Consider the following 25,818-nt stretch of genomic DNA (forward strand, 5'->3'; position numbering starts at 1 on the left):
AAGTGTTTGACTTGTGTGTGAACCTTTATGGTTCTTGAGAGAGTTTATTTAGGAAGCATTTGAAGTTTGTTTGAGGATTCCATTTTCTTACATGATATCAGAGCTTGGTTGAAACAATCAAGATAAATTCTTTCGATGCATTAGGAAACGTGTCACACAAGTTTCTTGCAAGAAAGTGATTCTTCTTGTAGTGATCGTGTAAAGGCGTAAAAAGCTTGAAGGATATTCGTACTCATCATTTGTGGTAGAGTATGTTAAATTATGTAATCAAACTTGTAATTTCGTATATATATTTTATATATATAAGGTAATACATATACATATATATAATATATGTATATGTATTTACCAATTATATATATAAAATATATATAGTCATAGTAAGGGTAGTTTAGGAATTTTACACATATTCTTTTTCAAGAATATGTTTTTTTTGTATTTTCCTTTTTCTTTTTCTTTTTTGTATTTTTGTTTTTTTGCATTTAATGCATTGTACATGCATTGGGAGGGGCCCAACCCACTAGTCGTTGGACCCCTCCAACGGTCACAAATGTGACCGTTGGAGGGGCTCCAACGACTATGTGGAGCCCCTCCCAAGGCCTCCTCCAAGCCCTATTTATATGGGCAGCTCCTCTTGTATTTTCTCAAGGGATTTGGGATTATAGCCCAACCTCTTTAGTGTTTATGAAACTTATGGGTGCAAGTGCACATTTGTGATTCGGTGTGTTGTGTTTGTTGTGCACAAGTGTTCTTGGGTGTGTATGTTCACACATTTATCCTTAAGGTTGTTGTGTTATCGACTAAAGTATCTTGTTGAAGATACTTTTACATGGTATCAGAGCCTCGTTGAAGAAGAAGAATTGCGACTCGCCTTCTTTTGCATTCCTCGGGAAGCGTGCCTTCAAGTTTTTTGAAATCAAAGAGGATCATCTTCTTCGAGCAATATTTTAGGAGCTCCTTTTGTCAAGAAAGACGCAAAAAGAATTTAAGGTACATACTATCTCTTGCATTCTTTCCTCTCTAATGGGCGAAAAAGACTCCCATTTCTCTCTTGGGTTTAAGCTTAATGGCTCAAACTATCATGTTTGGGCCGGTAATATGGAAGCCCATATTAAAGGAAAGGGGCTTTGGGGTTACGTTTATGGATCCATACCGGAACCGGAACCCAAAATTACCATTGTTGTAGGAGGTGATATTAAGATCCTTGAAGGGGATGAAAGACAAAAGGCCCTTGAAGAGTATTCTAAGAAACATGATGATTGGGAAATGAAGAACTTCAAGATATTATCTTGGATTTTCTCATCCGTTGAGACCAAGATAAATGCCAACATCATCAAATTTAAAAGAGCTTCCGAAGCTTGGGTTTATCTTGAGAAAATGTACACCTCAAGAGATCTATCCCACAAGTACTTTCTTCAAAAGAGGGCTTTGACTCTCCAACAAAATGACATGACCATTCGGGAGTACTTTGCCGAATTATCCTCTATTTGGGACGAGCTTGCAATTCTTGAACCTAAATAGAGTGGTGAGGCTATCGAATTAAGGCACAAACAACTTGAAGAAGACCGGTTCTTTAATTTTTTAAATGGCCTTAGACCCGAATTTGAACAAGTTCGGTCCTCTCTTCTCTCCGCCTTCACATCCCCCTCACTCGAAGATGTTATCACCAAGCTAAGTGGTGAAGAAACCCGTATGGGGATTGGCAAAAATAACCCTAGCATTCTTGTTACTTCTTCTACTCAAGAAGATGGTGAAATGGCTAATGCCGTGTCAAGACCGGGAAATAACATGAGGACCTATAGACCTCCTCATTTCAAGAATCAAGGTCAAGGAGGAAATGATCGGTATGGCAAAAGAGACTATAGCAAAGTAACTTGCTATCATTGTAAAGAACCCGAACATATCAAACCCTTGTGTCCTAAATGGAAGAAATTAATTGCAACGGCTATGGCGTCTCAAGTTGAAGAACGACCCCCTTTATCAAGTGAGTCTCTTTCTCTTCAATAAATCGTGGAAGCCCTACAACCTCTTCTCAAGGGAGGTACTTCCGGAACCGCTATGTCATCCTCTTCCCCCGGTAAGACATCTTGGCTTTTAGATTCCGGGGCATCCTTTCACATGACCCCTAGTTATTGCACTCTTTCAAATTTTTCTAAAAGTGCTTTTCCATCCTTTGTATCAACCGCGGACGGTACATCTCTTGAGATTAAAGGAATAGGTAATTTTGAAAATCAAGATTTTTTTGTTCCAAAAATTCGTTTTATCCCAAACCTTAACCTAAATCTTCTTTCCGTTTCCCAACTCTCGGACCATGGTTGCGATATAAAATTCTCTTCTAATAAATGTTGGATACAGGATCGCCAGTCCGGGAGATTGATTGGGGAAGGCTCTAGAAGAGGAGACCTCTACTACGTAGATTTTCTTCAAGTTCCCAAGAGTCAATTTTGCAACGTCGTCCAAAACAAAGACATTCATGTATGGCATAAGAGATTGGGTCATCCCAATATTGTTAAAATCTCGTATTTGCCTTTTGTTAAACATCTTTGTAAAAGTGACTTTTTGTGTAATGAATGCATTCTTGGGAAAATGAAATGTTTGCCCTTTCCTCAAAGATCCATGCTTACGACAAAACCATTTGAAATTGTCCATTCCGATGTATGGGGACCGGCTCCGGTAATGTCTAAAGGAGGTTTTTCATATTATGTAATATTTGTGGATGACTATACTAGGTTTTGTTGGATCTATTTCCTTAAACATAAACATGAAGTTTTTTCAACCTTTAAAAATTTTCACATGATGATTTCAAATCAATTCAATGGATCTTTAAAAATTTTTAGGTCTGACTCTGGAGGAGAATACCTCTCAAATGAATTTAAGGGTTATCTTGAAAATTTTGGAATTCTTCACCAAAAATCATGTCCAAAAACCCCTCAACAAAATGGGTTAGCCGAACGAAAACACTGGCACATCATTGAAACAACTAGGACTTTGCTCATTTCTCAAAACATTCCAAAAAATCTTTGGGCTGAGGCAGCTCTTACCTCTGTCTATCTCATAAACCGACTTCCATCGAAAAATTTAAACAAAATTTCTCCCTTTGAAAAACTGTATGATAAGGAACCTGATTATAGCAGGTTAAGGGTCTTTGGGTGTAAGTGTTCTGTTCTTACTGATAAGAATGACAAACTTTCTCCAAAGGCCATTCCTTGTGCCTTTCTTGGCTATTCTGAAACCCAAAAGGGGTTTCGTTGTTATGATATCAAAAGTAATAAGTTGTATGTTTCCAGGAACGTGAGTTTTTTGGAAAATGCTAGTGGATTTGAAAGTTGTGACCCCCATAATGAAAATATGGATTACTCTTTTTTATTTGATTTACTGAATAAGGACGATGATACTAGTGATAATGAGTCAGATCAAGATAACCCAAATGAACTTGAAACCGAGGAAAACATCTCCTTGTCTCCTTCGTCACATCGACCTATTGAATTACCTAGAGACCCTATCACCTACTCTCATAGAGATCAAAACAACTTTAGGAGTGCTCTTGACAGATATAATGATGCCAGTTCCAGTGCCTCTCAGAATGAAGTGATCCCTCGTAGAACTGAGAGAAGTAGAAGACCTCCTTCTAGGTTCATTTCCTATGACTCTTTCTCACCAAGATATAGAGCCTGCCTTAGTGCCATCCACTCTTATATAGAACCTAGAAATTTTGAAGAAGCACGTAAATGCCCTGAATGGATTAATGCCATGGACAATGAACTTGAGGCTCTGAGAAGAGCCAAAACCTGGGAATTCCAAAATCTTCCTAAAGGCAAGAAAACAATAGGGTGCAGATGGGTTTTCAAAGTAAAAACTAAAAGTGATGGATCCCTTGAAAGGTATAAAGCTCGCTTAGTTGCAAAAGGATATAGTCAAGAATATGGTATTGACTATGAAGAAACTTTTGCTCATGTAGCTCGTATGGTCACTGTTCGATGTCTTATAACCGTTGCCTCTATCAACAAATGGAACATCTATCAAATGGATGTGAAAAATGCCTTTTTAAATGGCGATTTAAGCGAAGAAGTCTACATGGATGCTCGTCCTGGAATGGAGACTCCTAAGGGAAAGGTGCTTCGCCTTCAGAAAGCACTCTATGGCCTAAAACAAGCTCCCAAGGCTTGGTATGATAGATTTAACTCTGTTATGATTGAGAATGGTTTTTCCTCTTGTTTTACTGACACTGCTCTATTTGTTAGAAAATCCAATGCAGGGATTGTTATTTTACTTCTGTATGTTGATGACATGCTCATCACTGGGAGTGATTCTAACGGGGTTAAAAGTATAAAATCTATCTTAAAAGATAAATTTGAAATGTCTGACTTGGGTTTTTTAACTTATTTTTTGGGAATTGAAGTGGCATACTCTCTTCGAGGATATTTCTTATCTCAAACTAAGCTTGCTTCTGAGATCATTGACAGGTCAGGTATTACAGATGAGAAGCTGTGTGAAACTCCTGCGGTAGTAGGAGCAAAGATGAAAATTGATGATGGAGTTCCCCTATTGGATCCTACACCTTACAGACAGCTTGTAGGGTCCCTGATGTATCTGAGTATTACCAGACCAGATATATCCCATGCAGTCCATACTGCAAGTCAATTTCAGCATGCGCCTACATCCGTTCACATGAGTGCCATCTTACGGGTCGTAAGATACATAAAGGGTACTCTAAATAAGGGAGTTTTTCTGTCCTCTTCCTCTGATTTAAAATTGATTGCTTATACTGACTCAGATTGGGGAGGTGACCCAAATAACCGTCACTCCACCACTGGTTTTTGTGTGTTCTTAGGAGACTCACTAATTTCGTGGAGATGCAAGAAGCAACAAAAGGTGTCGCTCTCCTCAACTGAAGCTGAATATCGTGCCATGGCCACTACTACCATGGAGATTGTCTGGATTCACCAACTGCTAGAAGACATGGGGATCAAAATTGAAGGACCCACCAAGCTATGCTGCGACAACAAAAGTGCAATCTACATTGCAAAGAACCACACCTTTCATGAGTGGACAAAACACATCGAAATGGACTGTCACTATGTTCGTGAAGCATATCTCCGAGGAGTTATCGACCTTCCTTATGTCACGTCCGAATATCAGTTGGCCGATTTCTTTACTAAAGCCCTGTGCGCTCCGCGGTTCAACTTCCTTCTTGGCAAACTATCGGTCATCTTGCCCTAAGTTTGAGGGGGGGTGTTAAATTATGTAATCAAACTTGTAATTTCGTATATATATTTTATATATATAAGGTAATACATATACATATATATAATATATGTATATGTATTTACCAATTATATATATATAATATATATAGTCATAGTAAGGGTAGTTTAGGAATTTTACACATATTCTTTTTCAAGAATATGTTTTTTTTGTATTTTCCTTTTTCTTTTTCTTTTTTGTATTTTTGTTTTTTTGCATTTAATGCATTGTACATGCATTGGGAGGGGCCCAACCCACTAGTCGTTGGACCCCTCCAACGGTCACAAATGTGACCGTTGGAGGGGCTCCAACGACTATGTGGAGCCCCTCCCAAGGCCTCCTCCAAGCCCTATTTATATGGGCAGCTCCTCTTGTATTTTCTCAAGGGATTTGGGATTATAGCCCAACCTCTTTAGTGTTTATGAAACTTATGGGTGCAAGTGCACATTTGTGATTCGGTGTGTTGTGTTTGTTGTGCACAAGTGTTCTTGGGTGTGTATGTTCACACATTTATCCTTAAGGTTGTTGTGTTATCGACTAAAGTATCTTGTTGAAGATACTTTTACAGAGTATTCTTCTATTTATTTTTTCTCTTTCTTCTCTTATCTCTTTTCCCAAATATTGTAATATGGATGACAATGATAATGTCACCATTAAGCCCATCAAACTAAATGATTCCAACTATGTCGCATGAGCTTCAATTATGAAGCATCTTATATGGGGGAAGGGTTTACCAGGATTAGTAGATGGAACTGACGAGGAACCTACTCTAATTCTTACGAAGGATGAAAGAGAAAAGGAAATACCTCTCACGGAGGTAGAAAGAATTAAGGCCATGTCTACTTACAATAAAAAGTGGAAAGAATGACGTATGGGACATGCCAAGATCATATCTTGGCTTATTTCAAGTGTTGATATAAAAAAATGCTCACGTTTAGCAAAATTTGAGCATGCAAACGAAGCTTGAGACTATCTTAAGAGAATGTATTCTCTTAAAGATATTGCACATGTGTGCAATCTTCAAATTAAAGTAAGAAATATGGTTCAAGGAGACAAGCGCATTAGGGAGTATTATAATAGCTTTTCGGAATTGCAGGAAGAATTAGTTCTTCTTGAACCAAAGTGGCATTGTCCACAAGATATTGAACTCCGTCAAAACCAAATCAATGCGGAGCACTTTTTTTCATTTCATTAGTGGATTAAGATCGAAATTTGAATCCACCAAGTCTATCCTCCTTCATCGTGGAAAAGTGCCTTCAATAGAAGACACAATAGAGGAGTTAAGTATGGAAGAAAATAGACTCAAAAGTAGAATATCCAAGAATGATGACTTAGTTCTAGCCGTCTCAAAACACAAAAACTATGTCAGGACTTACAAACCTCCTAACTATGGAAGGAGAAATGATGAAAAACAAGAAAATGATTATGAGAGAAGAAAAATCATTTGCTACTATTGTCGTGAACAGAGACATGTAAAAACTCATTGCCCAAAATTAAAAAGGCCCTATGAGAAAAAGGTCGTCGTTGTCGGACCACCACAAGAATCAAGCGAATCTTCCATTGGAAGCATGTCACTGGCACAATTGGTGGAAGCTCTTGGACCTCTACTCAACGGAGCATCTTCATCTACAGGCGCTGCAATCTCTTCAGTTAGCACTTCCGATCTAGGTAAAACTCTATGGCTTCTTGACTCATGTACTTCTTTTCATATGACTCCGAATATTGAAATGTTATCCGAATGTCATAACTTAAATGGGTCCAATGTGATGGAACATCACTAGAAATTAAAGCAATAGGAAACTTTAAAAAAACTTCTCAAAACTTAAAAGGATTTCATCTATGTCACAGGGATTCGGCTAGCACGGTGCCGCACCCGCGTCGACGCGACTCGACGCGGGTGCGGGTGCGGGTGCGGATGCAGCACCGGGTGCGGTCAACCTGATCCTGGGTGCATTGACCGCACACAGGATCATTTAGGTCCTTTTTTTATTTTTTATTTTAAATTTGCCCTATGAAATGGGCTGCGAATTTTTTTTTTAAAAAAATCTGCTGACAGCAGCTGTCTGTCAGGGCTGACAGCTGTTGTCTGTCAGGGCTGCGAATTTTGTTTTAAAAAAAAAATTGTTGACAGCTGTCAGCAGAAAAACCTGGGGGAAACAGCGATTTTTTTTTTTAAAAAGTCTGCTGACAACAGCTGTCAGCAGAAAAACCTGGGGGGAAACAACGACCCCCTTTATATATATATATATATATATATATATTTTACATTTTTTCCCCTGCCGCACCCCCGCACCCGGGTTTTTCGGAAGTGCCGAATCCCCGCACCCGCACCCATGTGACATAGGATTTCATACTCCTCAAATTAGATATATTCCAAAATTGAACCTCAATCTCTTATCCGTTTCTCAATTATCAGACCATGGATATAACGTTTTCTTCTCTTCTCATGGTTGCCAAGTGCAGGATCACCAATCAGAGAAGTTGATTGGAGAAGGCCATAGAGAAGGAGGCCTATACTACATGGATTTTTTGAAAATTCCCAAGAATACATTTTGTTGTAATGTTCAGAAAATGGACTTGGATATATGGCACAGGAGACTTGGTCATCCTAACATATCCAAAATTCATTTTTTTCCAAATATGAAAAACTTTTGTAATTCAGAGACATTTAAATGTGAAAAATGTATTCTTTGAAAAATGAAGAGATTACCCTTTCAAGAAAGAAATTTTATCCCATCTTGACCTCTTGAGTTAGTACATTCATATGTATAGGGTCCTGCACCTGTCATATCAGGAGGGTTTTTAGACTACGTCATTTTTTAGATGATTTTACAAGACATACCTGGATATATTTTCTTAAACATAAATCCGAAGTATTTTTACATTTTCAAATATTTCATAAACTGGTTAAGAACCAATTTAAGAATGATATCTCTATATTTCGCATTGATTCAGGGGGAGAGTAATTATCAAAAGAATTTAGCGATTACTTAAATCTACATGGTATTTTGCATCAAAAGTCATGCCCATATACCCCACAACAAAATTGTTTAGCAGAATGAAAACATAGACACATTATAGAAACAACAAGAACTCTGCTCATTACTCATCAAGATCCAAAAAAAAATTGGGCCGAAGCTACTCTAACCGCAGTATATCTCATTAATAGAATGCCATCGTCTTTGTTAAAAAATGTATCACTTGTTGAAAAACTTTTCAAACAAATTCCAGATTGTTCACCATTAAGAGTATTTGGTTGCAAATGTTTTGTTTTCTCCAACAAAAATGACAAGCTTTCCCCAAGAGCCATTCTTTGTGCATTCCTTGGTTATGCTAGCAATCGGAAAGGCTATAGATGTAACGCCCCAAAATCGTGGACTTGAAACCTTTTATGAAAAAGGTTGAAAGCTTTGAAATCAATCATTTATCAGAGTTTAAAACAGAAGTTCAGCGGAAGATCAGGCTCAAAACAACAAGTCCCTAGACCTTGGGCACATTACAACCAAAAAGCAGAGTCCCCTTTACAAACCGATTTGCAGTTCAAATATATATTTTATTGAAATGAAAAGAAGAACCACATTTTGGTAATACAGTTTAAGAAATCCAGAGTTCTAATTAAAAGAGATGCTTTCAAAGAAACCTTATACCAATCTATTAAAAGAGTCCCCCGGAGCGCAACGTCGGGAAAGGGCATTGCCTTGAATGCATCGCGTCATCATGCCATCGCAAGCTGTCTCAACTTGCTCACCACCTGCCCATGAAAATGGGTCAGTCACACAACAGACTAGTAGGGGTGCAAAGGACAAGAAAGAGCAGAAGTTGCAATAAGTAAGATAAACGCTAGATCAAGCAGAAATAAGCAAGACTAGCAGATCTAACCAAAAGTACTGTGGAGTAAGCAAAGCTCTAGCAAAGCAAACAACTACGCAAAAGAGCAGGAAGGATCAGAGTGCTGAACAGACAACTATAGCCATCTCACAAATATAATAGGTGAAGAGTAACTAACTCTATCCATCAGCCAAGCAAAAGCAATTGCATAAGACAGGTATTCATAACAACATTCGTAATAAATACAAGTACCATTGTATAGTTCAGCCTATCGGCCAGCAGCTACATTAATCGTGAGGCACAAGCTATTGCATCACAAGCAATCTGTAAGCTACACAGGATAAGCAATCAACTAGTATGAGAAGCTAGTTATCACCAAGCAAAGAACTGCGTAAGCAGTATAACCAACAAGGGTAACGCCTCGACAAGCGTACCTAGCTCAACGAGTAGCATACCTAACTACCGAGCTAACAAGCAAGCAAGCAATGCACGTCACAACATGCATATCTCATGTGTATAAATTATATCTTGTCTCATTACTGAGCAGGTCGTTGTGGGTATGCACAAGGCAAAACGTAGAAACAGCCGAGATCGATTCGGGGGTCCATTATGCTATGTATTTTATTATACCCCGAATGACTGACTGAGTCCGCTTCCTAAGGGGACGGTCTGTGACCAAGAGAGTAAATCCCCAAAGGCAAACAAAGGCCCAATGGATGCGCATCCGTACTTCTGCAGAAGTGGCCCAAAGGATTTCCCCTAACCTCCGATGACTGGGGAAGGTCGGATCTTTGCCCGAGATTGCCATATATGACTGTCCATCGGAGTTTTGTACCATCCATCTTCTCTCTTGATGAACCGTCCCGAATGAGCACGAAGGAAGGTTTCTTAACCGCCGTCCCATTCTCATGCTCTGGTCTTTCAACCCAAACGAGCATCTTGCCTGCGAAGGCGCATGATTATTATTTAGGTGAGTTATACGCGCCATTGCGCGTTCAAGGCAAGCACACAATTCACATCTTACTCACAACAGTACGCATCATAACTATTCACACATACAATCACGATGAAAAAGGGGGTCAATCCTCAGTGAAGGTAGAAACATCACTCTTGTGATCTCAAACACATGCCATTGCATGTTCGAGGCAGACATAGGCCTCTCATCCTACTCATCGTAGTACGCATCGTACCTGCTCAAAAGTACAACCACGATAAGAGGGGTATGGATCTCTCGCAGGAAATCCCAATACTTCTGCTTTATAGAAGCCCACAGTGAACTCATTCAGTTCCAACTGATCGTGCTCGGATCCTATAGACAATCGCGAGCAATCTGCCTATTAGGCGAAAATCAATATAATAGGATTAGCTTAATGTGTCAATACACGCTTAGAAGTTACTATAGACCTCTCGATCTACTCTCGTAATCCAAACATATCGTACGTGACTAAGGGTACAACTACTAGAGGAGGAATATGGATCCCTCGTAAAAGATCCAACAATACCTTCACGAAGGAAGGCGCTACAATCATGGTTGAACCAGAAAGCCCAGAAACTAGGTCTCGTATCAGAGGTGAGGTAACGCCGATCTAGCGATGGCGCAAGTACATCGCTAGGATCCCTGCCCTACTCGTGTACAGGATCCTACACAAGATTATCTGAGTCATATCGAAGAGGCAACTAAGGTTGTAACACATCTATCCCAAATACATCAATTTGGGAGGTCCGACCGCCACCTCTGTTTTACAAGATATACATCTTGAAAATAGGTTTGCACCTAAGACGATGTCTTTTGAGAACTGAAGTGTATAAGTGCGTGTCGTGGCTTGTAAGCCAAGTGAAACGATATATACTATACATTTGAAGCTGCACTCAGGGAGTGCAAGCTGACAAGAGGCAAACTCATGCACATACTAATTCAAAGGCAAAACGAGGGACAAGACTCGGTGGGCGAAGCCGCACCGCGAGGGTAGAACGCTAAAGCTCCACACGAGGTATGAAATCATACATCGATCATCGTAACGCACAAGCAGGCAAACACGTAAGCAACTCGTGAGGTAAGAGATCCTATACTGACCATGCGAGTGTAAAGGACGACTCACGAGGCATGGGGTTGCACCTCGATAGATCAATAAGCGCAAGTAAGAAAAGGAGCATGCGACAAAGATAGGATACATGCACGAACAAGGCATATGCACGAAACGCAGCAACAAGGTAAAGACGAATACATACAAAAGGTAAGTGCAAGAGCAAGCACGACAGCACAGGAAAGTAAAATACGAAGAGTAAAGCAGAAGCAAAGCCATGGCGCATAAAGCGCAGGGCAACAAGTAAATACCAGAAGTAAAGTGCAAGAACGTAAAGAAGGACCAGGCATCCTGGAGAACAAGGCAAACATAAGCAAGTAAATGCCAAGGCGCAAAGCGCGGGGCAGCAGGAAAGTAAAGTGCGAGAAAGTAGGGAGGACAAGGATCGTGAAACCGCGTCCTTGAGTTAAAAGACATGGAATGTAAAGACAGGAATGAAAAGCCTAGGCACATATAGCGTGGCGGGACAGAAAGGAAAGTGCAAGAAAGTAAAGAGGGCAAGGATCGCGAAACCGCGTCCTTGAAGGTAAAGACATACGTATATATATTATACGTATACATATATCATCCTCTTTTAGTTATCTTTCTTATTTTAGCATTTATCAGTTCATTGTCCTTTCACGCAAGAATCCCCTACCTTAAGGGGTTGCGGGTCCTCGTACGCATGCAGCGTAGGCAAGCAAGAGCTCGAGCCACAGAGGGCGAGCTGGATCCACCGTTCAACCTGGAGATCTCAAAACATTAGCATATGCCGAAGGTAAACAAGAAGCAACAAGGCAACCAGGCCTCTTGCCTGCAGGAGGCAGAGGCAGGAGCTCTGCATCCTGCAGACAAGGGTGCCAGAGGCAGGGGCCTCAGCCCTGCTTGGCAACAACAGCAGAGGCAGGGAGCAGGAGCTCCCTGCCTCCTAGCACAAGGAAAAGCATGGGAGGGAGCAGAAGGTCCCTGCCACACCTGCCACAACAAGGCAGGGGGGAAGCACCCCCTGTCAGAACACGAGACAGGGGCGCAGCCCCCTGCCGGCAGCAAGAACAAGGCAAGGGGGCAAGGCCCCTTGCCGGAGAACAAACACTGAGATATTGCCCCCCCCCTGCTTGAAAACAGGAAAGCAGGGGGGCTTCGCCCCCTGCTGGCACAACGCAGGAGGCAGGGGGGCCTCGCCCCCCCCCCCGCCGGGAACAACAGAGGGTGCATGGGGCTCCACCCCCTGCAGGAGAAACAACAGAAGGCACGGGGGCCTAGCCCCCTTCCGGCAAACAAAAGAAGGCAGGAGAACGAAGCCCCCTGCCGAGAAGCAACACAAAGGCAGGGGGACCCCGCCCCGTACCGAAAAACAACAGGCGAGCAGGGGGGGTTCAGCCCCCTGCCGGAAACAACAACATAAGGCAGGGTGCGAAGCCCCCTGCCGAACACAAGAGCAACGACAGGGGGGCTCGCCCCCTGCCGAGAAAAGAAAGAAGGTAGGGGGCTTGTCCCCTACCGTAAATAAAACAAAGGCAGATGGCAGGGGACAGAGCCCCCTGCCGGCAAGGCGAAATGGCAAGGGGGGCGAGCCCCCTGCCGGCAAGCACGATGACAGGGGCAAAGTCCCCCTGTCGACCCATACAAAGAGGAAGGTAGGGGGGGTTAACCCCCTGCCGACAGGGGCTCAGCCCCCTGTCGAACAGCTCCTCAAAAGGAAGAAGAGGAGGGTCACAGGGCTCGATCGAGCCCTGCCGAAAAAACTGCTAGAGGCAGGGGAGCGGAGCCCCCCTACCGAAAAGTTAAGCCAACACAAGGAGCGAAGCTCCCTGCCGGCGCTAGGAAAGAAAGAAGAGAACGGGAGAAGGGGTTTTACCTCTGAGGACTGAAGCCACGGGACCGTCGGAAGGGTTGCTCGCACGGGGGTACTCCGATGCTGGGTGGAAAAGAGCTCGCGTCGTCAGGGCCGGAAGGACGAGGCCACTGTCGACTGAGGCCACCCGGACGGAGGGTGGCGGCGATGCTCGAAAGTCGCCGGACTGAGAGGGGAGGCCGATGGCAAAGAACCCGCGCTCAAAGGGTGAGAGGCGAAGAGGAGACAGCAAGGGGGCGAATCGCCGACGCTCGGCGACTGCAGGGAGGAACGCAGGTCGCCGGGGTGGCTGCCGAAACTCAGAGGGGAGGCGGCCGGACGGAGATGCTCGCATCGTCAGGAGGCCGGCAGCGAGGATCATCGATCGTCGGGGAGGCTGCCGGACTGAGAGGGGAGTGCTCGTATCATCGGGAGGCCGCAGGGAGGATCGCCGGTCGGAATCGCTCGCCGGCGTCTCCGATCGTCGGCGGGAGCGTGATGGGGGCGGCACAGAAGAGAGAGAAGGGGCGAGGGGTTTTGCCCCTCGCCCGAGACGCCTGTGACTTTTAAAAGTCACAGGCTTCTCGAACGATCGAGAAGCCGGGTCCGAGTTCGGGCTCGGGTCCAGCTCGGATCCGGGTCCGAAACGGCGGACCGACCGTGACACGTGTCCGACACGTGCAGGGCACGTGTCCGACACGGTTTTTTTTTTTTCACGGTCTTTACAATAGATGCCTTGATCTCAGAACTAGGAAGTTATATGTGTCACAAAATGTATCTTTCTTAAAAAACGAAAGTTTTTTTGAAACTAAAAACCCTAGGGAGGTTAATGAATACTCCTTGTTGGACTTAGTTTCAAAAATTAATGAAGAAGTTGATCAAGAATATCAAAAAAGTATAATCAACGTTGAAACATCTCATCCAGTCTACATTCAATACTTCAGGCGAGAAAATCTAGAGCAACCTTGTGCTCTAGAAAAATATATTAAAAGCACAGGATCAAATAGAAACCAGAAAATCTAGGGTGTCAAAGGTGCCCAAAAAATTTGTATCCTATAAATCTTTTTCACCAAAACATCAAGCATATATTGCCCCATTACACTCCTATATAAAACCTTCAAACTATAATACAGCAAAAGAACATTCAGAATGGATCGAAGCTATGACAACCGAGTTAAATGCCTTGAAAAAGGCAAACACGTGGACTATTCAAGATATTCCACCGGGGAAAAAGCCCATAACATGTCGATGGGTATACAAAGTTAAAACAAAGAGTGATGGCACTCTTGAACGATTTAAAGCTCGACTAATCGCCAAAGGTTATTCCCAAGAATATGGCATAGACTACGAAGAAACCTTTGCACCAGTTGCTAGAATGACTACCGTAAAAACTCTAATAGCTCTTTCCTCCATAAAGAAATGGCATATCTTTCAAATAGATGTCAAGAATGCATTTCTCGATGGAAGTCTAGCCGAAAAAGTCTTTATGGAACCACCTCCTAGCATTCAAGTTCCTCAAGGAAAAGCTCTTCGATTACATAAGGCCTTACATGGTCTTAAGCAAGCTCCAAACGCTTCGTATGATAAATTCAGTAAGGTTGTGCTTGATTTTGGCTTTCAATTTTGTCTTACTGACACAACTTTGTTTATTAAGAAATTTAGTACAGATATCATCATTCTTCTTCTCTACGTGGACGACATGATCATCACAGTAAGTGATAAACAGGGAGTTACAATATCAAAAAAAATCTCAAAACCAACTTTGAAACGAGTGATTTAGATTTTTTTTTTTTAAATATTGGTATTAAAGTAGCTTATTCTCCTAGAGATTATTTACTAACTCAATCTAAATTTGCACTTAGATATTATTGACTAGTCAGGAATCACTGATTACAAACATGCTGATACCCCTGAAGTTGTGAACATCAAAATAAAAATTGACGATGGGGAACCTCTTTAGAACCCAACACCGTATAGACAACCTGTTGGGGGCATTGTCTTACCTCTCCATCACAAGACCTGACATTACACATGATGTTCACACAGCAAGTCAATTCAAGTATGCCCCCACCTCTGTTCATATGGGAGTTGTGTTACGCATTATTAGATATATTAAAACTTTTATTTTTAGAGGACTATTTTTGTCGGCTTCTTCCACACTACTAATGCAAATTGAGGAGGTGATCCAAATGATCGACACTCAACTACTGGACTGTGTGTGTTCCTTGGAGAGTCATTGATCTCGTGGAGGTGTAAGAAGCAACACAAGGTTTCTCTTTTGTCTACTGAAGCCGAGTACATAGCCATGGATACCACCACCATGGAAGTGGTCTGTGGTTGAGACGACTACTTCATGATATGGGTGTTACAAGTACAAGTGCATCACGGCTATGTTGTAACAATAAAAGTTTCATTTACATTGCCAGCAATCGGACATTCCACTAACGAACCAAGTATATCGAAATGGACTGTCACTATGTACGTGAGGAATTTCTACAAGGCACCATTGATCTTCCCTGTGTCTCCTCAGAAGACAGATTTTTTCACTAAACCGCTTGCTACTCTTCGATTTCACTTTCTCTTGGACAAACTTTCGGTTGTTCAACCGTAAGTTTGAGGGGGAGTATTAAAAATTGTAATCTCATAGATAATCTCATATGTAAATATCTCATAATATGTAATCTTTTTTTCCAGTTTAGTTACAATAGCATAGGTTAGTTAGGTTTTTACTTTTTAGTTTATATTTCATTTTTTGGACATAATATAGACCCTTTGTTTTTTGACTAAAGTTGGAGCTGCGAGAGTCGTCGGACACTCCAACGGCTCTATTTAGAGCTGTTGGAATGTCCAACAACTCTCCCTTGCCCTCTCTTTTTGTGTATATATACGGGGAGTTACCCCATTGTATTTTATGGTGTGTATATGGGTTTTGTCCTAATTAAATGAAATCAATTCTTCACTTTTTCATTTAGAATCTCTCTTGAGTATTTTGTGTGTGAACCCTAGTGGTTCTTAAGTATTTGCTTTGTGTGTGAACCTTTATGGTTCTTGAGAGAGTTTATTCGTGAGGAAGCATTTCAAGTTTGTTTGAGGATTCCATTTTCTTACATCTTTAAGATACTTTCATGCATCACTAGCGAAGTCAAATTTTGCTAAGCTAGAGCACTTGTTGATGTCAACACTATTGATGCGTCATCCAATTATCTTGAAATGACCCATCCTCCACTCTTTACATTTTTTCTCATATTCGCTGACGGCATTAGACATCTCTTCTCCTTGAAGAACCATTTCCTTTCCATTTTCAATCTTGGCAAGTATAAGTTTAGACTCTCTTTTGGAACTATTAACCAAACCTCATAGACCATTTTCCCATATTTTGTGTTTTACTATGGATGCCTACATCACATAGTTAGTATCATGGAGATGATCGCTTCTCTTTCATTCTCTATGTTTTACAATAATGAGACAGAATGAGAAAGGAAGATAAAAAAAGATTTGTTGAGGAGCTCTTTGATAATGCGCTTCCCGATGCAACGATCCCACGAACCGATGCTCCGCCAATCTCATGATCCTCCTCTTGGCTTTTCCGAATTAATAACAACTCAAGAGCACCAAAGCTTTGATATCATGTAATGGAATAACACAAAAGTAAATAAATGTCACTTATGGACTTACAAGAACACAACCAACCGAGAAGAACACTTGATCAAGCCACACTACCCACCCAAGGGTCAAAACAAATGTTCTAAGTATTGAATGAAATCCTCTAAAGGCATTGGAATATACATGGGCTTGAAGCCCTATTTATAATACATAAGAGGCAAAGGGAGCAGCCCAAATAGCTGTGGGGTTGTGATCATTGGGAGCAGCTCCAACAGCTAGTTGGAACTGCCCAATCATATCACATATAAAACAAGAAATAAAAAGAATAAAAATACACAGTCAGCCCCTAATTGGCTGACACCTATTACAATGTAAAATGATAGGAATGCCCTTGATATATATATAGAGAGAGAGAGAGAAAGGGCTAATCTTAACAGGGTTTACCCGGACCAAACCCTTGTAATGAAAAGAGGCGGAAGCACCAATAGAGCAAATGTCACTCTTAAAGAGTGACTACTAAAGCCAAGAACACAAACACCAAATGTGCACACACAAAAAACTCTCAAATATGGAAATGACTTAAAGTCATAAGTTGGATATTATTGAAGAAGAGAAGAGAGAGGGGTATAAACCCATACATTTAAGAGGGGAAGACCTCCTCTATTTATAGAGGAGGGAAGCTCTAAAAGGAACCACAAGGGGAGCACCCTTGTAGTCGTTGGGAGCCCCAACGGTCAGAAATCTGACCGTTGGAGCCCCAACGACTACAAGTGTGGGGCCCCCTTGTGGTCATTTCAAAAAAAGGAAAAATAAAGAAAAAAGAAAAAAAGAAAAAGGGAAAAAGAGAAAAAATAAAAAAGGAGAAAAATACATAAGTGGTTTTACAAGAATACCCCTATCGGGTATTTAGCTAAATGAGAGATAAAATATATATATATATATATATATATGTATATACATATACTTATATATATATATATACAGATGTATATACATATAAGTATATATATATATAAATATATATTTTAACAACCCTATAGGGTCTGGGTATGGTGACAAAAAAGAAGACCTGGGTCTGGACCCGAAGGTCTGATTAATACATGGACCCGGGTATATTTTGTAAAATTTTATACCAGACCCGGGCCCAACCCGAGTTCCAATTAAGACCCGCAATTTTTCAATGTGAAAATAATAAAAAAATATTATTTCACAGGGTATGGTCCGGGTCTAGTTCATGTAGTTCTTATCGGGTCCGGGTATGGTTTCTCTTATAGTAGACCCGATTAGACTCGGGTCCGGACCCAATACCATACCTAAAAATCTGGTCCAAGTCAGGTTCCACCTAGGCCTGAACCAAACCCGACCTGTTGACACCACTACTTAATACGATGCCAGAATTCTGTAAACTAGGAAGACAACGCCATATATATATATATATTATGTTCAAAAGTTTTAATCTAAAGCAACAAGGCATGAATACTATCTTAAGTGTAAATTCTTAAACAACTCTAAGTCCTTAGATTACAAATATTAAATAATGAGTTCAAGTCAAAAATATGTAATGCAACAAATGACAAATTTTAAAAGGAAAACACGCAAGTAAATACAAAATAAAGAATCAAGAATATAAATAGATGTAGATAAAGTTAGGCACACGGTGTTGACCATATTTGACACAGATTTTCATTGCATCCATGAAGTGTCATGGTGTGTCTACTGTCTAGTGTTGTGTCTGGTGTCACATCTTGTCAACACAGGGCACATATGCTAAATGAAGTGTCCATGTGATATGGATTTATGGTATAAACGGGAATTGCCATGCACTGTTATTTGGCTGTGTCAATATTATGAAATGAATTGGCTTTATATAGTTGAAATTTATAAAAGTGCATTCGGTTGAACAAGATCAGTAGAAGCACCAACCATTATGTTCTTTTTATTGCAGATATCTAAAATCAAGCATATGAGAGGGGCTACATACTGCACAGGATCACTATGACAAATTTCATTAGACATCAGTCAAATCTAGCCTAGTATTGAAGAGGCTTGCAAAAGATTCTCTTAGGAAAAAGAGTTGGGACAACAGTGTCAGTTGCAATTCACCTAGGTGCTACTATTAGAACTGTTATCGTCCTTTTTTTATCATCTGCAATTTCGGACAGTAGTTCTACTACTGGTTCTATGAAAAATCTACATTTTGCAAGTAAAGTTAGTAAACACACATCATAGATATTTTTCACTTATTTGAAGGTCATTCCACCATTTATATTATGGCATACTCTAAACTTCAGTTTCCTCTTTTCTCTGTGAGGAACTATTTACTCTGTAGCTTGTGTTTCTCCTATAAATACACATGATACACACAATATTACATCGAAAAGAGAAAATGTCAGGCAATTGAATGAGATCTGCAAGGAAGGAATATGAAATTTTACATGAATAATGTTACATCCACTATGAAAAGAATATGCACCGAAGTAGCCAAGATGCTATATCCAAGCTGATCACATATGTCCTTGATCTTATTTGAACACTCAGAAAAACATTGCTTGAGAAGTTCTACACTTGAATGCACGAGGCGCATGGAAGACTCTTAAGAACAAAAATCACGTAGAGCATTCTATAATCCTTAACTTGAGCCAATATCTCTTCAAAAGCAACATGAATCCTATGTTACATGGACACAACTAAAATGACACAGGATGCACTATTTTTTGTGTTAGTTTTTCCTTAAAGGGGACATGACAAGAAAGTAAATTGGAGTAACCCTGTGATGTAGCAACTAATCGATCCATGATAGATGTAAGATCCATCAAGATGACCCACTAATGTTAAGCTCCCAATAAGATGCTCAGGCAATGATGATATCCATCAACACTCTGCACGAATGCTAGGCTCCTATCTAGGAACCCTCAATTTCTTCCAGATAGCAAAAAGAGTTGCATATGAATCTTTAGAAAAGAAAATAGACGAGAAAAAGAAGATAGGGACAAAGAATCCATTTTACAGTCAGGCAAAATAAGGAAATGAATGCTATGGTTGAAATAGGCTAGAAAGGAGAATGATGATGAAATGGAAGTAAAAAAATAAAATAGGAATACAACAATGCAATACTTCTTTCATGGCATGTTATCTGCACTAGATGATGAGCCCCACTGCTGTTTGACCCCAAAGAGCACGTTCAGCCAGATGCATCACTTTTTGTTTTTATTTTTTCCTTTTACAGCAAATAAAGAAAAAAAATTTGAGCCACAAATTAATGCAATAGTACCAACATGAATATGTATGTACACGTGAAATAGAAAATCAATCAAACTGAATTTGTGTGGCAAAGTTGAATAACATGGGAACCAAGACCAGAGTTTGAGAAATGAAATTTAATAAAAGGAAACCAGACTTTAGGAATATCAGAAGAGGAAGACAATGCTGATGATATGAAGAGAAAATATCAAAAGAATTGGATTCCATAGGAAGGAAATATCATTTGGGTTTCTTCAATGCATTATCCGAAAAACGAAGTGGAGAAGTCATTGAAAAGATATAAGAAAATGGATACTGAAAATGACTACATTAAATGATATAAGAATATAAGAGATGGAAAGGAATCAGAAATTAATGCATTAACAAGGAAAATGGCTGCCCAAAAGCCTGATCCACTGAGTTTTCCACCATATGTAAAGGTCTTTGGAGAAGAAAAAGCCACCACAACACATGAAGTTCTCGTATTTGAACCCCTTTGCCTTTTCAGTCCCTCCCAAAATACCCTATCTTTATGTGCATGGCAGCATAACAATGTTAGTGCCATTTTTTAGATTACACAGTCTATTAAGAATAACATCGAGCAAGACTACCTAGATCATATTTACCAGACCTCATTCTTATATCATGATCGTTTTCATAAGGTACATTATAATGCAAAACCCTATGAAACAGAATAAGTATGTAGAACTGTTACAATGCTAACAATGTATACATGAGTATCATTTACACCACTTGATAGCAAATTATAGAGTATGTTAAAAATGTAATATCCATACATGTTTTTTTCTTTTTTAATGACAAGGAACGTACCCAGGATTAAGACATATTGGGCCCGCATCCTAGGTAGTAAACCCGGGAGTGAAATTGGCCCTACGATCGCACTCCTGGTAAAGTCACACTCCCTGGGGTTCGACCTTGAGACATTTGTGCAACCCTCTCCCCTAGCCAGGACTTCAATGATGAGGGCCACACATGTTAGCATTAAGAATTTAGAAATATAATTCAAAATCGTGTAACACTTTCTTTTGAAATGCCTGTAATCTTTTCAAGGGTGGTGTGGCATTCAATACAGCTGATAAGAATAAGTTTTCTCCTTTAGATTACATGCAGTAATGCACACAAAAAACACATCAAAAGACATAAACTAGTGGCTTACATTTATATTTTTCTGCATCAAAAGCTCCTTCTTATGGCTCATAAAAGCATAAGATCATAGATATTTCTCCAATGAAACTAGGAAGTTTTCATATGCCTTTTAGTAAATAGTTTACAATGCACTCAAAGAAAATTTTACATACTTATCAAGCAGCCAGTAACACCTGCGGACAAAATTGGGATTGTCCTGACCATGTGCATAATAGACATGAATCCTTTCTTGATCACCAACCTACAGTTTGAAACATAGCCATATCTTCAAAATGAGTTGCATGTAAATTTGGTTTAAGGCATACAAGAAGATGAAATAAATTTGAGAAAACCATTCATCTGGATTATTCAGGTCCATGATTATAAAGGTCTTGAATTGCCATCAGAAAAGGAAGATAGTATCAAAAGAGATTCTCACTTTAAGGTGTTCATGAGCTTCCTTGACTGTCTTTCCATCACTTTTCTTCTTCCAAATATGGCCATCCTTCCTAAAGTTTCTAAGCATTTTACGATCAAACAAAACAAGGGTGCCACCTGAACATTATCAATATACCCAAACAAGATAAGAAAACATACTTACACCATTATACAACAAATTTATACATGCATGCATGTGCTTTAACACACACACACACACACACACACACACATAGAGAGAGAGAGAGAAAGACAGATTATCATAATTATAGAATGTAAACAGATACAACCAGCCATTCATCACCAAGCTCATGAGAAACTAGGGGTAGAACTTTGGAACCTAAACAATATAAACAATATTTCCCAACTTGTTGAATGATTTGATATTTAGACATACTTTATAACGACAAATACAATGACATCAAGCATATAAAATAAAATAAAAATCAAGAGAAATTACAAAAAAGAAAAAGAAAAACAGTAGCAGCATACTAAAAGTGGTTTAAAAATGTAATTGTGTGAGCACTCAAAAAAAAGTATTGCTTACATATGCATATGGAACCATGGTTAGAGATAGTTCATTGGATAAGAGAAAATTAATTGATGTTTGACAACTTTTAACAAGAGAAAACATAAACAAGCAAATATAGATTAACAAAGAACAATATGGGGAACAAAACATGTGCACGATCAACGTGCAAAACACGTGACATGAACTTGTGTCCTAATTACGAAACGCATGTCTCGTACCAAGCATGACTATGTTGTGTCTCATACCCGTGTCTATGTCTGTGATATAGATCAGTAGGCAATTAGAGACCCCATAGACTGCAGAAGAATCTTGTGTTTATCTAACCTACAGCAATGTCTAGTTAAAGCTTTCACTTGTAAATATATATGTGACTGTGTGTCAGACTGGCATGCAAGTTAGGACTTGCTGGTGACCTAAAAAAGTTCATCCAGCAAGTATGGTCCAATCCCTCTCCGATGGCTGGCGGATCCATTTCTCAGATCAAGGTTGAACAGCAAGTAGGGGGTATGGGGTTGGTTTGTTGGGAAGGTGGGGATCCATTTCTCAGATCAAGGTTGAACAGCATTTTAAGGGGTGGGGTTGCTCAGGTGATGATTACAGTCATTTCACATATAGACAGCTGGTCACCTGTTTTTGTATTTTCACATGTGACCCTCTAGTATTTTTGTGCTACAAAGCACCAGATATGTGCTCCTCTTGTAAGGCTAATACCATGCAATTGCCTTCACAATGAAGTTGTCTAACATAATAGGCTTCTTGAAAACATCAGCATTCCTTGATGCATCTAAGATACCTTATTATAATCTTACTATTACTCATAATTGCCACTAATAATGTCTGAAGCACACAATGAAGGATTCACATTAACTTATTAAGCAGTTCCTGTATAGTGTTATCTCATAGTTTTACATTTCTACAGACTTTCAGTTTCCAACTTCAACGATTTCCCCCCATCTCTTTGTTGCTGGGTCCAACACGGTAAACTCAAGCTTATCTGACCTTGAAGTAAGTAGAAATAGAGAAGTTCACATGTACGCTCATTATTTTAGAGTTCTCTATTCAATCCTTTAATCTATTCTCAGGCACAGTTTGTCTTTTCCTCCCTCTCGGTGAGATGATATGTGAATATATGGTTATATACACTTTAAGAACCTCTTTCTCATTTATGAATGTAGTCACTTTATGCTTTTCCAGTTTTTCGACCCTCACATTACCATTTTGGTTTCTTTACACCATTATTGACTTAATGATAATCCAACAGGGCACAACACTGATAATCCAGCTTTTCCCTTTTTTATTTCACCAAAATGAGTGTTCAGAATATTTTTCCTTTCAGGTATTAGAGTCTAGTTATCAAAGTTTTTCTTTTGAGAGAAAACCAGTTCATCAAAATTGTACACAAGCCACATACTGTATCAGTTTCAATGGAGTCTAAAACTTTTCCTTCTTCACTATCATACAGCTCAACTGTTGATAGTCCTGAATTCCATTATGTGACATTTAAGCCAAATGGAACTTGTTCACATATGAACGAGGAAACACCGTGCACTAGTTACCCTCTTCAGATGGAAGCTCGTCTTGCAAACCAGTATAGGAAATGGTCAATCTAAGTAAACGCTAAATGGAAACTGCAGAGTCCGTGATTTTAATACACAGAATAAAAATGATTTTATGATTAATCCAGAAAAAGTACTTTCACGAAATTAAGCAAGAAATAACTAGAACTTAAAGCAAAAAAAATAAAAAATCAATTCATGAAGAGAAAAAGAATGCATCTACATGATACTCCAGAGGCCAACATGAAGGCATTTAGTAACAAGAAAATCAAAGTTGAGTTACTTGGTGGCAAGTCCATGGGCTTGACGAAGACTGTAAATTTCACATAGTTACACAATATTGCATGAATTTCATTTGGTCTAAGCCATCTAGATGATGCTTCTGCTCTTATACTTTCCATATCCAAATCTGCCCAAACAATCAAAAAATAAATTAGTGATTATCTTAATAAACCAATAAAATTTTATCCACAAAGATGCTAAAGAGGCAACCATCATCATCCATGGGACAAAACTGAGCTACACCCAGCACCTAACACATCCAACAGACGCAAAATTAGCAAGCAAGAGCCCAGCTAATAGCAAAGACTTTAAAGTTTTCCAATCAAGGAAACCCCAGTACATAGTAAATAACTATTTTAAGTAAGTAATGTTGAATAAGGAAGATTGTCAAGCAACAAGGCACGCCCCAGACTACGAAATCGCAGCGCCACTTACTCAATTGGAGCGATATTCTCCATGTATATCCTCAATCCCTAACCATCTAAAAGACCAGTATCATATAACTCATCCGGTTCCCATCATAGGTACCACCCATTCTTGGATAATTCATGATGTGGATACCACTTCAATACCCAGAAGGAACTCCATCACACACAGTGACACATGCCCAACATCGAAAATCGAATCCCCACCCACTTACAAACTCCAACTTTCAAGAAATTCAACTAAACCCGGTCAAAAAAATTCCACGAAACACAATTTCAGAAGACAACCCAATAATCTTCCGAACTACAAAAGACAAAAAAAAATAGTTGCTGCCTCGAGAAGAAGGAAAACCACCACTCTAAAAAATCTGAAAAAGAAGAAAACAGCAATCCTAGTGAGAGAGTACCACCTTCCATAGTATGAAACCCATGAATCTCCCACCCCAGAAGGCACTCCGGAGCCCCACCATCCGTCAAAAGGTTGCTTCTAAACATCACCATGGGTTCCGAACTGCGAAATCGAGGGAGGATTCGAAGAAACCAAGGCTATCAACAAGAAGAGAGCAGCAAGAATGAGGACAAAATATAGGGTTTGGAGAGGAGCAAAAAAATCAAGTTCTAGAGTACGAAAACAAGGGAAATTTCCATACCAAGATCGCGAAAAAAACTGATCCAGTTGTCGGTGAGCATCAAAGGTCGAGAATTCGCACAATCAAAGGAGGAAAGAAAATAAAAACAAGAGAAAGAGCAGGAAACCAAAAACAAACGGCAGTGTGTCGAGAAGGGAAGCGGGTCAGGTCATGCTGAACATGAGCGTTTTTGCTCATGCTGACATCATGGCCGTCCGATTTGCATTTTAAAAAGTTCAAAAGTCTACAAAACCACGTGGCATTCATCCAAAATGCAAACAGACGGCCACGATGTCCGCATGAGCAAAAACGCTCATGTTGAGCATGACCTGATCTGCGCCCGTCGAGAAGAGCAGGAAAAGAAACGCTCCCGCGAATGAAATCGTACCCTTAAAGAAAATGACCGTTTTACCCCTCAAATTGAGGGTGAGACTATCGATCTAAGTCAAAAACACCCTTGATTTTTGATCTATTAACAAACACACGTCTAACTTTTGCGATATTATGAATATAAACGTTCTAGTTAACAATAGGATTCTTAGAGTTAGTAGGGGATATGACGAACGAGGGCTCCGTGTGGTTGGTAGGAGCTGTCAATGTACGTTTCATTGTGATGGGAGGTTGCAGGTTCAAACCCCAGCAGTACGTTGAATAATAACTGGTGGGGTCTGCCTAACCCAGTTGGACTTACAAAAAAATAAGACAGTAGAGATGAAAACGGTTTTGATCTTGAATAGCTAAATACATGAAAAAATTGGGTTAGATCGGATTTGGAACCGCCAAAAATTACAAAATCATCACCTTGAATCTAACCCATTTGCTTCTAGGGATGGCAATGAACACCCCGCCCCCCACCCCGTTTGGACCAGGGATGGAGGACATGAAACAAGGATGAAAGTGGGTACCAAGGTTAAAATCAAAACCCGTGCGAGAATGGACTTACGTTTTCTCCTGCCCCGTTCCCCATCTTCATTAGTAAAATAACTAAAATGACTTTA

At 40.0% G+C, this 25,818-nt stretch overlaps 1 protein-coding gene across 2 annotated transcripts in view; it reads right to left on the minus strand.

The window, feature by feature from the left end:
- Positions 1 to 24,964, minus strand: part of LOC149839215 (calmodulin-binding transcription activator) — a 66,210-nt gene extending 41,246 nt beyond the window's left edge. For both annotated transcript variants that reach the window (XM_090002381.1, XM_090002380.1), the window contains exons 1-5: positions 24,842 to 24,964; positions 24,602 to 24,737; positions 23,768 to 23,893; positions 21,398 to 21,513; positions 21,132 to 21,220 (exon numbers count right to left, since the gene is read on the minus strand). In XM_090002381.1, the coding sequence (XP_089858507.1) occupies positions 21,132 to 21,220; positions 21,398 to 21,513; positions 23,768 to 23,893; positions 24,602 to 24,692 (422 nt within the window). In that variant the 5' untranslated portion in view covers positions 24,693 to 24,737; positions 24,842 to 24,964. The remainder of the gene's footprint in view (positions 1 to 21,131; positions 21,221 to 21,397; positions 21,514 to 23,767; positions 23,894 to 24,601; positions 24,738 to 24,841) is intronic.
- Positions 24,965 to 25,818: the final 854 nt, after the last annotated feature.

This window comes from Nuphar pumila, chromosome 4 (genome assembly GCF_984573655.1).
Source record: "Nuphar pumila chromosome 4, dmNupPumi1.hap1.1, whole genome shotgun sequence".
Classification (NCBI taxonomy): Eukaryota; Viridiplantae; Streptophyta; class Magnoliopsida; order Nymphaeales; family Nymphaeaceae; genus Nuphar; species Nuphar pumila.